The sequence below is a fragment of the Pseudorasbora parva genome, chromosome 24 (genome assembly GCF_024679245.1).
Source record: "Pseudorasbora parva isolate DD20220531a chromosome 24, ASM2467924v1, whole genome shotgun sequence".
Classification (NCBI taxonomy): Eukaryota; Metazoa; Chordata; class Actinopteri; order Cypriniformes; family Gobionidae; genus Pseudorasbora; species Pseudorasbora parva.
In genome coordinates this window covers 6,279,575-6,296,897 of record NC_090195.1, presented here as the reverse complement: position 1 = coordinate 6,296,897, position 17,323 = coordinate 6,279,575, and the positions used below count along the sequence as shown (strand labels likewise).

Here is a 17,323-nt window from a genome sequence, read left to right as displayed (position 1 = left end):
GCAAATATGCTGAGTGTGAGGATTAGCATATTATTCTGCATATTTCTGCATGTAAATTACTGAACGGCACATACTCTGAATCCACTGTTATGTTTAGACTGAGCAAGCTTGCAATGTGTAAGTAGCAAATCCAAAACAAGTCCTGGAATAAAAGGCAGACGGATTATGCAATACCTTAAATCGGTTTATATTTCACATACCTCTGCATGATTGATTACCAGACATTCCCGGATGCGACAGGCGCGGTTTAGCTATTTGTTAACAAGGCAATAAATTGGTAACAAAGAAAAGCATCAATTACCATTGATACACACTATGAAGAAATTCAAGAAAAACACTGTTAGTGAAATAAACTAAGATTCAATCTGGACTTTAAAAGGAGAGAGGGCACTCCAAGCATCATCATGGAGATTTTAACATGCCAATGGCCTGACCAAATGTGCTAATCACTTTATTTTCACTGCTGCACTCTGGGAGTTAGTGATTGCTGTTTTGAGGATGTTCCTCCTATCACCTGAGGGTTGAATGAATAAAAGATTGTACATGGTCAGCAGTGATTGACAGCCGAAATCATATCTCACACACGCAGGCACAAACTGAGTCACCAACAAAACAACCATAAAACGAATTTGCATGACGAAACCATCCAAAAATAGCTAACTACTAGCGGGTTTAACCCTTATTGGCAGGAAATCACATGCAGGCTTTTTGTCTAATTGTTTATTGGTCTCCTACTTCGACCAAGAGAATTTTTGCTTCGACTTGCTAGAACAATGTCATTTTAAGAGCTTTCTTACTTGCACTGGTAAAGATAACTCACTTGACATCTTAACCTTTTAGACAACCATTTCTGGATTTGCTTAACTACTTTGGGTCATTATACTGTTACTGAATACATTTGTGTCTGATCCAGTGAGTTTCACTTTATATATAGAAACATACAAACAATGAAATAAGTCACAATCAGTAAACACATCAGTAAACAATTAAATCCAATAACTTGGTAAGATGCACAAGACATTCTGCTGCCCATTTTGGACTATGCAACAAGACTGAATTCAGAAGTGAAAACCTGGCACCCTTTCAATTCATGAGTGTGAAAGTGAATTGGCCACACCCCACAGGAAGTTTAAGTAATAACATTGTTGGGGAAAGTTACTTTTAAAAAGTAAAGCTTAACAATACCGTGTTACTCTCTAAAAATGTAACTACCTGCATTACTTGGTTACTTTTTCTGGAAAGTAATGTGTTAAGTTACTTTTACATTACGTTGTCCTGCTTGTTGTTTTATAATAATATAAAGGTTTTATTTTTTGCAAAACTAAAGGCACCATAAGTGAAATGAATAAGCCTCAGGCTGAAAGTAATGCAAATTCCTACCTAGTAGTACAGTAGAGGGCGCAGCTCAAACAAACCTTTCAGCTGTGCTTCCACTCTGGATTGCAGATTAATCTGAAAAACAAAAATTAAACAAATGTGATGTTTATGTAGAGCCAATTTTACTTATTGGAATGGTTACATTGGCTTGTTGAATGTCAGCAGCAAATACGGCTAACAAAGTGAGATTAAATAAAGTATATTTGTGCAAATGAAGATTTAATTATTTCCGATAATATTCTGTGTTTGCATTTCACTGTTTTGAGGAACACTGAATCTGTTTTTGTACAAGTGACGGGAGTAAATGCATGCTCAAGTTTAGTTTACAACTAGAATATCCATCATATTTACTCTGCACACCTAATACTTCTGCACTTACAATTTCTTTCAACATGGAGACAGAGGAGGAGTCAGTAAAATAAAGATATTGTCAGTATTTAAAAGTAATGCATTACTTTACTAGTTACTTGAAAAAAGTAATCTGATTACATAACTAAAAGGTTTCTAGTAATGCGTTAACCCCAACACTGTGTATTAAATATAAAGTGCAAATAAATTAAGCACAAATCTCCATAGATGACATTTCAAACATCTGTTTAAAAGAAGAAGAAAAAAACTTGTCTGGAAGTTTTAAAAAGTTGTCATCATTCAAAGTCTGTCTTGACAAACATTCTCTTTCTAGTTTAATTGCAGTTATATGAATTTTTTTTTTTAAATTCAGGAATTTAATTAAAATTTGAAAAGCATTTTCAATTCAATTTAATATAGCGCACAATCCTGATATGCAATAAGGAACATATGCAATGTTGATTGATTTGTTTGTGATCAATGTGTTCAAAGCTTGATTTGATACAACCAAGCACTTGGCATCTGTCAGGAAAAACACAAAACCTTGTCAATGCAGAGATATCTTGGCACAAACCATGAGATTAATCCATCAGGGAGTCGACCTCTGGTCATAAGAGGCCATGAGGAACAGGCTTACTGTCATTCATACACTGCTTTACAAGTACTGGACTATTTGCTCTCTGCTTTTCTTGTTTTTGCAATACAACAACAAACAAATACAATTTCATGACAATGTATTTAGACAGAATATGAATTTTAAGATAAACAAGGCTTCACATAGACAGCATGTTGAAATAGAAAATTAGATTTGAGAGAATTAAAAGATGACCACATTTATGATCTTTTTAGGTGCTTTTTGAGGGTTGAACACTATTAAAATCCAGTCTGCTATCAATAAATTATAATTATTTTCAAGTTATGGACAATAACCATTAATAAAAGATATTACATTTATATATGGTTGTCATCTACATAAAATAAAACTAGAAAATAAATGAAATACAAATAATACTATTTTAAATATAATTGTATGAAATGTGAATTCAGGCATCACAACATTATAATTTACCTTGTAAAAAAAAATTTTCTCAAGATTTTCAAAAGAGTACATTTAAGAACAGATTTAAATCATAGACTGTAAAAAAATATGGACGTAGTGTCCGTGACGTCACCCATAGGATTCTGATAAGCCGTTCTGAAGCTTAAAGTAGAGATGAGCTGGGCGTTGCCATCTTGTGAGCTAGTCATCGCGTGTCACTCCCGGATAACAGAAAATGGGCAAAAAGGCGGGATGTGCGCGGAGCTGAGGTGACGCAGTAACTATAGACAGCAGATAAATGGCTGTCCACTTGTAACCACGCCCTTAATTATGCAGAACCTTAAGGCTTTATATAACGTAAACGAATGAGTTATAAAAAAATTCACCCCCCTCAGAGTTGTCATGAAGATCAAAATTAGCCTTATAAGCCAAAACCACAATTTGTACCAGGCTGTAAACATGTTTTTTTCTCCTTTAAAGTTGAGAATTTTAACATGGGGCTCAATGAGATTCTGCTCCCTTCTGGAGCCTGTCCCTAGTGGCCAGTTGAGGAATTGCAGTTTACATTACTTCCGTATTGGCTTCAAGAGAGATCGCGGGAGGTTGCCGCTTGATTTAAATATTAATTTTGAGTGACGTTAGATGATGGAAAAGGTAATCCAATTTAAAAAATAGTGGAATGAACAAATACAATATGTGATTATTATAATATCTGATTATAACAAATATATTGTGTATCACAAGCTCTAGAAACAATTGAACAATTAACATCTACTTTTGTGTTCAATGGAACGAAAAAAACACAATGGGTTTGGAATAGCCTGACAAGCCAGACCCACATCAAGATGTTTGGTCTGGAAACTCACCATTGACAGCTCAATCCGAGGGGCGGGATAAACGGTTGTCTTTCAAACTCCCTCTGCACGCGATAGGATAGCGCTACAACCAACTAGACCAACGAAGGTGAAGCGGAGCTCGCTGAAGCTAGTAAACATGTGAAGATTAAACTTTCGTCATATCCGGTCGGCAAAACTCCGAACACATCTTCCCTTTTTAAGAATGACTTCAGTGCCGTTCTTTGTTCTTTTCTCAGAGAAAAGCTTTACTCCAAGTCTTCCAGAGTGGCGGTCAAAGCTGATTCGAAAGACCGCCGTTCGCCAGTTTCTGTGTTTATAAGAAGCACGCAAGCGCAACTCGGCCTTCATTATGTTAAGCCCCGCCCACCGACTCTATACATGATGTGATTGGCCTGACCAGAGTTCGGTTTTTACAGCTCAGAAGGGTATTGAGAGTTACTAGACGATACTCGCGGCAGATTAGATTTGCTGCCACTAGGGTGCGTCTAGATTTCTGGGCTAGGTTCGGAACAATATGATAAGGAGAAATTATGGCAGTTTTATGCTACATGAAATATATTCTCCATGCAGTAGCGAAGACATTATTGCTTATGTGTCTCTGAATATAAAAAGCAAATAAATAAATAAATTCTACTACCCAGACAAGGAATGAAGGTCAAGACGGGAGAAAAAAAAGTGATAAAGCAGAGGGCACATGGACATCCACACATATAAAGGCACTCACCAGACACGTGTCATTTACCAGATAAAAAAAGAATAACTACCCATTGTTTTATGGGCATGGGAACACATTCAAGATCTCATTCAGCCGAGAATATCGCTGAAGTCAGCTCAAAGGCAGGAGTGAGACGTGCACACACTCAAGTACGATGCCTTAAGACGGATGCTGCAGCTAATATGAAAGTGCAAGCATCTTAAAACTGAGACAGATTATGTACCGCCATCTCATTTGAAACCACTGAAAGAGCATCAGGATCGCTTCTCATACGTGCTGAGATATGCTGCAAACATAAAAGATCATGAAGCTTAGCAGTTTTGCAGCGGCCTCTCGTGAGACTGCTTACTGAGAAGCGACGGTGATCATAATGACACTGGCCGCACTGCTTGACCCAGGAAATAAATCATCGGACATCAGCGGGTCATCTAACGCAATCTAAATCTGTGCAGCATATAACATCAGAACATAGCAGTCTGATGAGGGTAGAGGACGGCCAAAACACTTGATATTTAAAACCGAAAATAAATGAGTTTAGGGTTTATTTGAAACCATTTTGACTCAAAAAAGGCTTAAAGGAGTCATATAATGGTACATGCACTTTTACAAGTTGATTGTACGGAAATGTGTGTTGGCAGTGCCTGTACACAACCATCCTATAATGATAAAAATCCATTGTTGATACAGTGGAGCAGAATGGCGTCTAAACGATTGTGGGGTTCTGTTCTTCGGTGTAATAATGAACACAGCAGTCATTCTTGTGTTCCTAAATCCAAACGGCTGAGTTTTGTTTTTGAAGGGAATATTCCGCCCGATCAACATCAATGTTTTCATGTTTGCGCAAATCATTTCTCACCAGACTGCTTTATAAACGAGGGTCAGTATAAAACAGGTTTTGCTAAGAAGCTGTTGAAAAAAAGGATCAGTATCAACTATTCATGTTCCTGCTGCACCTCCAGAAGAAGTCTGTGTAGTTTGAATCGCTTGCACGCTTCACGATGAATGCGGCTAAAGTTTACAGGGTAAGCTTCATTACGGCACGTATAATTCATAATCCCACGTTTATAATGAACAACTCGTTATGGTTATTGTGTTATTACAAACTGTGTATGCTGGTGATTAAGTTAACACTAACATTACACTAAGCTTTGTAGATGGTTTATAACGGTGGCTGTTACTGTAAAATAAAAAGAATCATGTAGTAACAGTTATTACGCTGTATAGATAACATTACACATCACTGACAAGCCTACATTTATTTACTGATAAAACGTTTTTATTGGCATTAGCTGTAACATCCAACTGTCAATGAACTCACTAACGTATACTACATTAGTAAACACATAGCATTCGTATCCGTTGCAACGGATTCTTCAAGTTTCCTCTTTTTTTTTTTTTATTAAAAATTATATCGCTAAAAAAAAAAAAGTCAGTCTAATCAGAATAAACATCACAACTCCATATACGTGTTGTTTTTGTTAACTAAAACGGTAACACTTTACAATAAGGTTGCATTAGTCACCATTAGTAATGCATTAGTTAACATGAATAACACCTCTGTTCAACATTAATCTTAACACATATATTAATGCATCTGTTCAGGGTAACAGTGCAATTAGTTAACATTAGTTAATGCATTAGTTAGCATGAACTACATGACCAATGCCTGTAGCTTTACTGTTTTTGTAAAAACATCTTACTGTACATATTTACATTAGTTTACGTAGCAGTTGAGAAACATTAAGAATGAACATTTCCAACTCACATCTTACTGTAAAGGTAAAAATGCTGTAGTGTACCTTAATATTATTTAATAATAAGGCATTGATTTGGGCTGATGAACACAGAGAAAAAAATCATATGAACAGAATAAAAAGGACTGTAAGTTAAATATTTCACTTAAATACTTAAAGGGGTGGTTCCGGGTTTTTTCCCCCAGTCTTAATACTTTTTTTTTAAGCGCCATATTTTTCTTATATTTTCCCTTTATTCCACACCGCTGTCTCCACTGTCCTTTGAATGGCTGGTCTGCTTCCTGCTTCTATGAAGCCCATCCCTCCAAAAAACCCCGCAATGGTCTGAGATTGGTTAGATGGCCAAATGTAGTTTCATGTATTTTTATTGGCTGAAGTGCCAAGCACAGGTTAAATGCCACACCCCTTACCATTACGGGCAGAAGTCACATCTGCGGTGACTAGCAAGGGTTTATGATGTCACCAACCCAGGAAGAAACTTGTTGTAGTCCAAACTGGCCGTTTTTGTAGGCAATAAACTGCCATAACTTTACAAGATAATATCTCCGTTTGTGAACTTTTAGCGCTGTAACTTTGCAGATACAGTTTTTGCTCAAGCAGCAAAATTACACACTAACTAAAGTAAAAAAAGTGAAATCGCATGCAACCATCCCTTTAACAGATTAACAAAATTAAAGCTAATTATAATTGCTAACTTAATGTCGCAGCTTGTTCATTTTTAAAATAGTCAAAACCTTTTAATAGTCCGTAGCCTACAATCTGTGCCATTCATTGTGTTATGCCAAGCATATTTTTGTGCATGAACAAAGTACAAAGCCTAGTTCACATAAGAAATCACAGCGTAGTATTAAAATACATAGTGAATATGGAAATGTTTGGATTTGAGCCAAATGAGGGAGGTAGGAGAGCCCAATGCCAGTTTCTGTTTAGCCTGAAATTAATTTGTTTTGGCTTGACGTAATAGCCTACTTATATTTTTCATTCTTGAATACCGTTAAATATAACAGATTTGTTGTGGAGTGAGGGGAACTATAAGATAGCCCATAGCTACGTTTATCTGTATTTTTGTAAACATTTAGCTTATGTAATACTTATACGCTCTTTCTCAAAATATCTTGAAAAATTATATTTAGTGGTGCCCTCCCATAAAACGAAAATACTGCATGATTGGTAACGTTTTTCTTGCAAATTTTGAGGCTCAAGAATAAAAAAAGTCTGCTGTAAATAGATAAAGGCATACAAGAAAGGATAAACCATGTTTCTTGGGAGTGGAAAGAAGCCTTAAACCGGAGGCTGTACATCAGTCTTGACGTACAAAGAACTTGTCAGATTGGAGGGACTGTGAAATTGAAAAATATCAAAAGGTCTTGTCCAGTAACAAAAACGTGAAATTGAACACAAGTTGGAATACCCTACAGCACACAAATATCTGGTCACAAACTGAAAAGCAGAGCAAACATTTGTGTTCTTCAAACCTAAAGAGGTTAAGTTAGAAGACCTCAAAGTGCTAATATTATTAAAGTCAATTGTGCAAATAAATGCACACTGAAGTACTAAACTGAGACATGCACACCTACAAAGAAATGAAAATGTATAGAAATAGATATGCCCTTTAAAGTAATAAATATTATAAATATAATTCTTTACTCAGCCAGGCAGATGAGTGTGATTTTCTTATTGCTTATTTATTGCCCTGACTTAATTCAAGCAATTCACACTGCAATTTCATCAAACTGTTGGCTGACTGCACAGGATGACCTTTTACAGCAAACGGCAGTCCAAACATGAGTCACTTTGTAATCATATACATAACACTCACACTTATCACTCAGGGATGAAGGTATAAAAAAACTAGATAATAAATGGCTGTTCTACCAGCAGCCAGTGCCAGCAGAACCAGATCTTTCTCTACATAGTCTCTTGAGAGGCAACGATTTTAGGGAACCTCCCAATGCACCATCTTTGGGTAAAGTGTGCCATAATTACAATCAACAGGACCAAGAGTCATTCCACACAGTTCTGTGATTTGTATTGATAGTTTATTGAGTGGGTGCCACGTCTCCTGCTGATGTAGCGCTACATAGGCAACAAAACTGGATCAATGGTCATGAACATGAAGGGAACACTAAACAATATATTTAAAGTGGCAATTTTATGATGTTATTTGTGCCAAATTCTATTTTGGATGAATCATACAGTTTACATGGTTCCAAGGTCATAAACACACATTTTTCTCATAATATATACATTACATGTTTTCCCAGTGTAGAAAACGGTTCAATAAAAGATTCAGTCATCGATCTAAACCACTTTTTTCCAAGAGCCTACTCTGCTCTGATTGGTCAGATGGCCCAGTCTGTGATTGGTCCACCGCTGACAGCATGTGTCAGAAATTAAACGCCTATTACCATTAATTACAATTAATTTCAGCTCCAGATTTTCCTCAGCACTTGATATACACTGATAAGAACAGTAATGATGGCGTTGATTTTACAGTATTAATTCAAGCATAAGTCCTCATCCTTTGGAAGTGAGTGCAAAGTCGATCTGCTTTCACAGTGTCTTATTTGGGGTAAAAAAAATTGTCTTTGAGTCAAAAATTGGAGTTGTTTGTGCATGTTCTTTTTACTGTCATAGAATTGCACCCCATTGACATGCATTATATGACTGGCACAGAGCAACAGTTGGAGTTAAAAATCTTCATTTGTGTTCTACTGAAGAAACAAACACACCTACATGTTGGGTGACCTGGAGGTTAGCAGATAAACATCAGATTTAAATTTTTGAGTGAACTATTGCTTTAAAGCTGCATATCTTATAAACAAACTGTTGTATATGAACAATTGTATGTGAACATCTCACACACACAAATGTCATCAACTGTTACACACGTATTGGTTCTTCCTTAGACAGCCACCGTAGGAGCAGCAAAATTACTGAAACTGTGAGAACTTCGAAAAATCATGACTAGGGCAAAAAGCCTTCAGCAAGCCGAGCATGTCACATTAAAAGATCCAAGACTGACGATTCTGACCTATAACAAAAAATCTGACACTTTCGAAAATTTGTCTCAGACGGCACAACTGTACTATGCGGCAGGATTATGAGAAACTGCAGCGCTCCCTTTGTGTCAGTTCCAAGACCTACAATATATAAATGATTCTTGCTTTAATAAATATAAAAAATAAATATAGTGCAGAAAATTAATGTGTGAGGAGGACAATTAATTTCAGCATGTAATACATCTCAATTAAGTTAGATTATCTGAATAACATCAGAATTATCACCACCTCTGAAAAATCCATAGCAGTTTACCTATAAGGTTACGGACTCTAAATCTTACCCACTTAAAGACAGAAGCTTATGCTGCGTTCCACTCGACTTTTAGACACACACACTTGTGAACTTCTCCTCGGGGGAATCCCTGCCACCATTTAAGGGTACTTTCACACTAGCACTTTTGGTGCGCACCTGAGTTCGATTGATGATTAGATGATGTGAACGTGAAAAATCTTCCGAACTCGGGCACCCACTCGCGAACCGCACCCGAGTCCGCTTAAAGAGGTGGTCTAGGGCAGTGGTTCCCAAACCTGTCCTGGAGGACCCCCAGCACTGCACATTTTGTATGTCACCCTAATCAGACACCCACTTCAGGTCTTGCTATCTCTACTAATGAGCTGATGAGTTGGATCAGGTTTGTCTGATGAGGGAAACATGCAAAATGTGCAAACCTCCAGGACAGGTTTGGGAACCACTGGTCTAGGGTTCAGTTCATGTGAACCACTATTAATGACATATGAGTAAATAAAAATGTGTTTTGTGTGTGTTTCACTCATTTACCTGACGAGCGTTACTGACATACTGCTAGCAGAGAGCTGTAGATCTCATCTCTGCTCGTCTTCAGTGTTCTTTAGAGCATTTGCAGTGCATTCACAAGATAGACGCAAGTGTCATTACGTCCAGAAGCTTTGGTAACAAAAGCAACGGTTCAAAAACCAAAATATAAAAGTAATGGGAGCAACGCTATGCATTTCACCGCCTTCACGCTCACTGTTGTTACTAAGCAACCGTGTAAACAGCTGCTGCTTTGATTACGCAAACGAACCCCGGTTCAGACCCGAATAATATAATGTGAACACAGTCCAGCGGGGGCAGGGGGATCAATCGAAATCGGGTTCGGTCCAGGCCAACGAACCAAGTGTGAAAGCACCCTTAAAGTGCGTTCCACTTCATGAAGTGGATGAGGGAAGTTATGGACAGACCCTCACACCCTCGATTTTGACCGAGGGAGCGAGTGTACTTCATATGTACACTTCAGGCATCTTTATACACAACAATGCAACGTCACCGCACATCACGTTTAATTTATTGTCCACTAATTTATTGTTAGGGTGTCACTTGTCCCAAATGGCACCCTAAACCCTCACGGTGTTCCTCTGAGTCCGCACTTTTCACAAAGTTATGCTGCTTTGACTGCCGGGAAGAAGTCCGCTGTGTAACCCGCACCAGTGTGGACTTAGCAGAAGTGCACATCGAGGGCACCCTTCTGAGACCTAAAATGACAAACGGGACACCCTGTGGTCTTGTGGACTTAACGGACAGGCGAACGCAGCTGCCATTGTAAGTCCACAAGATCAAAAGTGCACATAAAGTGTGCCATTTGGGACAGGGCCGATATGATATTTTAACTCTTTTTAAAAACATTTTAAACAAACACAACTACATACATATAAAATGCTGCATTAAAAAATCTTGTAAAGAAAAATAAATAAACTCCATAGTGGCATTATAGTGATCAAGGGCTTAGGACGTTCCGGTTCAGTCCATTGCAAAGGCTCCACCAGTAGTGGGCACTCAATGCAAGCAATGACACATCTGAGTGAAAGAGATGGAAGGAAGCGAGCAAGCGAAGAGGGCATAATAAAAAGGAACTGGAACACAGCACTGGTTTCACATACAAGGCATGATTCAAATTGTTGCTATCAGACAGTTGATGGTAGAAAAAAGTAGTATAGTCATAGCAGAGAAGAAGATAAAAAACACTATGGTAGCTACCATCAACTGTCTTATTATTGATTCTTTAAAATGTCTTTTGTTCAGAAGAAAGAAACTCAAACAGGTTTGAAACAACATGAGGGTGAGTAAATGATGACAGAATGTTTCTTTTTTGGTGAACTAACTAACCCTTTAAACCTCATCTGTGAAACCGGTGGATGATATTTTAACAATGGCACTTGATTGACAACATTTGCAAATAATACACTCTACAAACAAATCACTATTTACCAAGTAGGCTTTCCTGAAAAGCATTGAGTTCAAAATGTTAAAAGTAGCACAGATATTAGCCTCTCTCATTTGCTGTGCTGTAATGGGTATCTGCAGGTGCAGCTCTTTAACATAATTGGCATATTATGCCGGAAGCTAATTAACTGTAGGCGTGACAAGCAATTTGCATCCTTTCAACACCTGAACCTTGTCTCTTCTCTGGCCAGATGTTTTATGAATTTCAAGTGATATTTGGTGAGAGTACGGTTGAATCTACAGAAAACAGAAATACAATATGGCAAATGAAGTCCTGACTGCAACTTTAATTGGAGTGAAAATTTTAAAATAAAATCATACAAAGACAAAATACAATGCTCCAAAACTCTCAGCAGAAAGCAAAAAAACACTGTACATCCAACTGCATACTATTCGTAGGACTTGTGTATATATTTATATGTGTGTGTGAGTATGCAAAAAAAAAACTATAAAATATGCAACATACTTCATTTTGAAACATGATGTCACTGGGTTGAATGTTTAATCTGTAACTAGTTATATCACCTTGGAAATTAAAACATGCATTTTTAATGCAGTTTTTCAACAGTGTCTTCTCTCTAATCTAACCATTTAACTACTTAAATCACGGTTTATATTATTCCTGAGTTATTCATCACATTGTAAATGGAAGATCAAGTCAAGCTCATTCATGTGAGATGTCCTTCCTATGACATACCGGCATTACCTTAGTTTTATAAACACGGAAAAGAAACAAGTGTTATCCTCATATTTCTTTAGTTCACCCATCATTTAGCCTACTCATTCTCATGTTGTCCCAGGCCTGTATGAGTTTCTTCTGCTGAACACAAAATAAGATATTTTGAAAAATGTTGGTAACCAAACAATTGCTGGTAGCCATAGACTTCCATTCTATGTAGAGGGGAACATGAGGTCGGGTAAATTATGGAAACAGTATGTTTAGCAGTCAAACGTTTTTTTGGCTGAGTTAACTAAATGCAACGTAACATGATGTAGCAAAATAAAAACGACTTGAACGCTTACTGAATATCCTGAAGGCTGAGTGGTCTGATCTGACTTCCGTTCGCCACGCGAGATTGAGAGCAGACTCTTTCCAATTAGTGCACACTTCCGTATACGTACGTCATAAATGGCTGGTGAAGGCCTGCCGAAGACCTGCCAAAGTGGCAAACACGTAATTGAAAGAGAAAAAAATTGCACAGAGTTATTAATATAAAGAAACCCAGTATGTCTAATGAAGGAGCAAAAAAGAAAGGAAAAGTACCAGGGGACAAAAAAACATCTAAACGGAGAGCAAAGAGGAGGGAAACTTATGCAGTGTATATCTACAAAGTTTTGAAGCAGGTGAGTTATCATAAATAATAAAGATTACAGAAGAATACTTACAAAACGTATGCTTCCTATTTCCTACTGTACATTATGATTGGATGATCTGCGTTTGACGCCACGTGCAACAAGACGATTCATTCACGAATCCATTCTCATGAGTCGAATCTTTTCAATGTATTGGTTGAGTTGCTACGAGTGGTTCTCTCGAGTCATTGACTCACTGAACCAAGAATCATTTGTTTCGGATCTGTCCGACTCGGGAACCAATGTTTACAACTTCTCAATTTTGTCAATAAATACCCACACGAAAACGAAATGTATTGGTGGTATATTATAAGAACATTTTCATCCAATAAATGCAAGTATATTTTATAGTGTAACTTCTCTGATGGCATTATAAGGAGAATTGTGGCTGCAAATAAACACCTTTGGCATATTCTACAAAACTAGGATAAGGGATTAAGCCGGGATATCTTGGTGAGCGTGTCGTCTGTATGCAAAATTTAGTACACCGTTGTCTTGTTAACATAACCTGAAGGCACACTCACACCAAGAACGATAACGAAAGATAACTATATTAGCGGATAAATTGAGCCAGGATCACCAAGATATCCCGCCTTAATCCCATATCCTAGTTTTAGGCCCCTTGTCTAATAAAAATATAGACAAAAAACATAAACACCCTACCATATGATTACGTTAAGACGTAAAAGTTGAATTGTTCACTGAATTGTTTATTAACTGCCATTTGCGGCCCATAGTAGGCCAAGGAGCTGACGGAAGAACTATTTACCCTCATTAATAAATGTGATCCTGGAACACAAAACCAGTCATAAGGATCATCTTTTGATATTGATATTTAAACGTCGCATGAAAGTGGAATAAATAAACTTTCTTTTATGTATGGTTTGTTAGTATAGGACTATATTTGGCCGAGATGCATAGTAAATCTGTGCCAGAACAACCACTAGAGTTGTCTAAATGAAGTCCTTATATTACTACTAATAATACATTTGATATATTTATAGTAGAAAACTTACAAAATATCTTAGTGGTACATGATCTTTACTTAATATAGGCCTACTAATGATTTTTGGCATAAAGAAAATCAACAATTTTGATCCATACAATGTATTGCTGGCTATTGCCACAAATATACACGTGTGACGTATGACTGGTTTTGTGGTCCAGGGTCACAAATGTTTAAATGTATTATTTTGATCACAGAACTTTTGTCGCTTATTGCTTGTGTGTGTATACATCCTTTCCACCATAGGTTCATCCGGACACTGGTATCTCCAGCAGGGCGATGAGCATCATGAATTCATTCGTTAATGACGTGTTTGAGCGCATCGCTACAGAGGCGTCCAGGCTTGCGCACTATAACAAGCGCTCGACCATCACAAGCAGAGAGGTGCAGACTGCAGTCCGGCTCCTGCTGCCAGGGGAACTCGCCAAACATGCCGTGTCAGAGGGCACCAAGGCCGTCACCAAATACACCAGCTCTAAGTGATCACCTGGGCGCTGCCCAAGGGGTGGGAATCTTTTCAACAAACAAAAAAAAAAGTAAAGTGAGCCATGTTTGCAATCACCCATCAATATTAATAAATGCACATAGAAAATTTGGTGTAGCCGGTATTCGTTATTCTGGCCTAGAAAGCAATCGCTTTGCTCAGGATTATTTGTGAGCACAGAAGAACCGCATAAGGGATAGAATGGTATCGAATGATTTCCATGTAGGGTGAATGCAGGTAAAGTTGGAAACTTTTTGTTAAATGTCTAATTTAGATGCCTAGATGTTCATTTATTTCTTTTTATTACTTTTATAATATTTCAGTTTGAATATATCATAACATTTATCAAACCCAAAAAAGCATATAGCCTAGGCTATAAGTAGAATTCATCAGTTCACTCAATGCATGTGTAAAATTAAAAACAAAATGTTGTGTTGATATTAATCAACTATACTTCATAAATTTTATGAAGTCTGAAAATCAGAATGTTCAGACATCAGAATATGGATGAAAATAGATCTTTATATTAAAAATGGGACTATAACATAGGCTAACAAAAATTTAATAACGAACGAACCTTTAAAATGGTGACTATAATGTAAAACTTTTTGGGTCTGGTTTCTCTAAACACTTATCTATTTAAATTGTGTTCCAATTTTAAAGCTTGATATTGGTCTACATTATGCTCCTCTCATCGTTTCTTCACTCCAAAGATCAAACTTAATGCTGCGTCTTATTTTCTAAAAAGTAGACCATACATGTAAACTATAAAATAAGCAATGAATATCAATTCATGTAATGAATTTGAATATATTTACTGAAGGTAAAAGGTCAACTACTTTACCGGAAGCCCACTAGCCCACTTTATCTAACACATTCAGCCGAAGTGGGCCAGCAATATTTAAACACCTTAAAGGTGCAGTGTGTAATATTTATAAGGATCCATTGACAGAAATGCAATATAATATACAGAACTATGTTTTCAGTGGTGAATAAAGACTTTGCTAATGAACCGTTATTTTTTTATTACCTTAGAGCCATTTCTATCTACATCACCGCGGGTCTCCTTACAGTGAAGACACAATTTTGCGGCGACATGTTTCTACAGTTGCCCTAAATGAACAAACTGCTCTACAGAGTGTTAGTCACTCTCTGCTGTCTCACACGATGGCATCTTTGTCCTGTGTTGGCCACCGTAGCTTCTTTATGTGCTCCTAACGGGAGAGGAGAATGAGGAGCGGTGTCAATTCACAAGCTCACCGGTAGAAGATGCCACTAAGAGTTACAGTGCACTTCTAAACACATTTTTACAATTTATTCTCTACATTTTATTTCCTGGTAACTGTAGTAACAAACATAACCGGCACTGTCACAATTATATTTGTTTACATTTAGTGAGCAACCTTATAATTTAAAAAATAAACCTTATGTCCGAGGGTTTTCTACCTTTAAATTAAACATGAGGGTGTCCTTCGTTATGGTGTGGCCACACCTACCAGTGTCATATTGCATTGACCAAAACTTTTATCGTTTAAAGAAATATTGTATCTTTAATTGAAAACCATTGTAATGCTTTGAAAGTGTAAACTGAGCACAGTACAATCAAACTTAAATGGCCCACTTTACCTGCATTCACTGTATATATAAATATCATGGTACAAAACATGGGAACACCTGATTTTTGCTGAAGTTTACAAAAATCTCCACTAGTGCTGTAACCATAGCTCTTCTGAATATAGACTACATGAAGGTTAGTTTGGGATTATTCATCTCAAATATGTACTGGTTGGGTATAATTGGGTTAAAAAGTCACTTTAGTGGCAAAGATTTTATAACTGTTTTATAGCTTATAAATTGTGAATGCATAATATAGAATATCTGAATTTACCCTCAGGGATCAATAAAGTGCATCTTTCTGTGTCTGCATTTACAGTGATGTGCAAAAATCTTTCACACCGTAGTGTTGTTGTGTCGCCACTAGATGGGGTCATTTTAACACATTTGGGACCTGAGAAGAAATACTGTGGCAATACTATATTTTGACTTTTTCATGAGGTAATGTTAAAGACGTTAAAGAGTCACAGAGTGGAACGACACTTTTATCTGTCACGTGTATGAGTAATATTTTCCAGACTGGATTCATTTTATATCAGATAGCTAATTCTTACAAAAAATTAACAAAAATATAATATAATGAAGTTGCTTTGTTAAAATGAGAATGTTTGTGCTCAGCTTTGTTGTTTGCATTTTTGCAACAAAGTTACATGTAAAGAAAGGATCAGGACATTTCTTTCACCTGTATATATTCTGCCAAAATGATTGCCAAACATATAACTAACGTATGACTAAACGGCACCGTTTTCCAACTAAATGTATGGGAAGTGCCCAGCTGTAGCTACAAAACCAGTCACGCATGCCATAAGGTGTTTAGCAAATTGTAATGAAAAACTTTTACATAAATGCTGACAAACTTTCAATTTGAACTGCAGTACTTGGATTTTCCAACATGACTCCCTGTCTCTGGGAAGCATATTTATGTCATTTATGGTGAAAGAGAGAGAGATGCAAAGATACGGGTCACATGCATTGTTGAAAGACGCATGCATTTGATAAACCAGAATGAGAGGCTTCAAATAGGCCTACAATTTTATTTTTGTATTTAAAAAGCTCGTACTGGTGTAATCATTTGTCCATTTTACAGTCTAGTAGCTGACCAATGAAGTATTTCACAGGAGGAATCTTTGGTGAAAACAAATCATGTTTTGCCCTTCATTAATCAGGGAAGTTGTATTCCCAGCCCTCCCTCTCTGGCTCCTACGATAAGCCTTACTGATGATCTTATATATGCTAATGATGGCATGTCTATGGACATATTACAGCGAGGGTGATGGTGTCATTAATGACAACGTCTTAAGCGTTATCGTCATCATCACCATGTTCCCCTTGATCTTGCGGTTCCCTCATAGATCCCCATGCGCTCATTTCATTTTTGCACACACAATCTCTCTCTCTCTTTCTCTCCCTCCCTCTCTCTTTCTCTTTTGGGTGGTATAAGCACATTACGGATGGGGACATTAGTAACTAATGCA

General features: G+C 37.1%; 1 protein-coding gene across 1 annotated transcript; it reads left to right on the top strand.

Annotated features, from left to right (window-relative positions):
• Positions 1–12,463: 12,463 nt before the first annotated feature.
• On the top strand, positions 12,464–14,336 carry zgc:92591 (uncharacterized protein LOC436997 homolog). Its single transcript, XM_067435003.1, has 2 exons — positions 12,464–12,735; positions 13,997–14,336. Exons 1-2 carry the CDS (start codon positions 12,619–12,621, stop codon positions 14,231–14,233), a joined length of 354 nt encoding a protein of 117 aa, XP_067291104.1. The 5' UTR covers positions 12,464–12,618; the 3' UTR covers positions 14,234–14,336.
• The last annotated feature ends 2,987 nt before the right edge of the window (positions 14,337–17,323 follow it).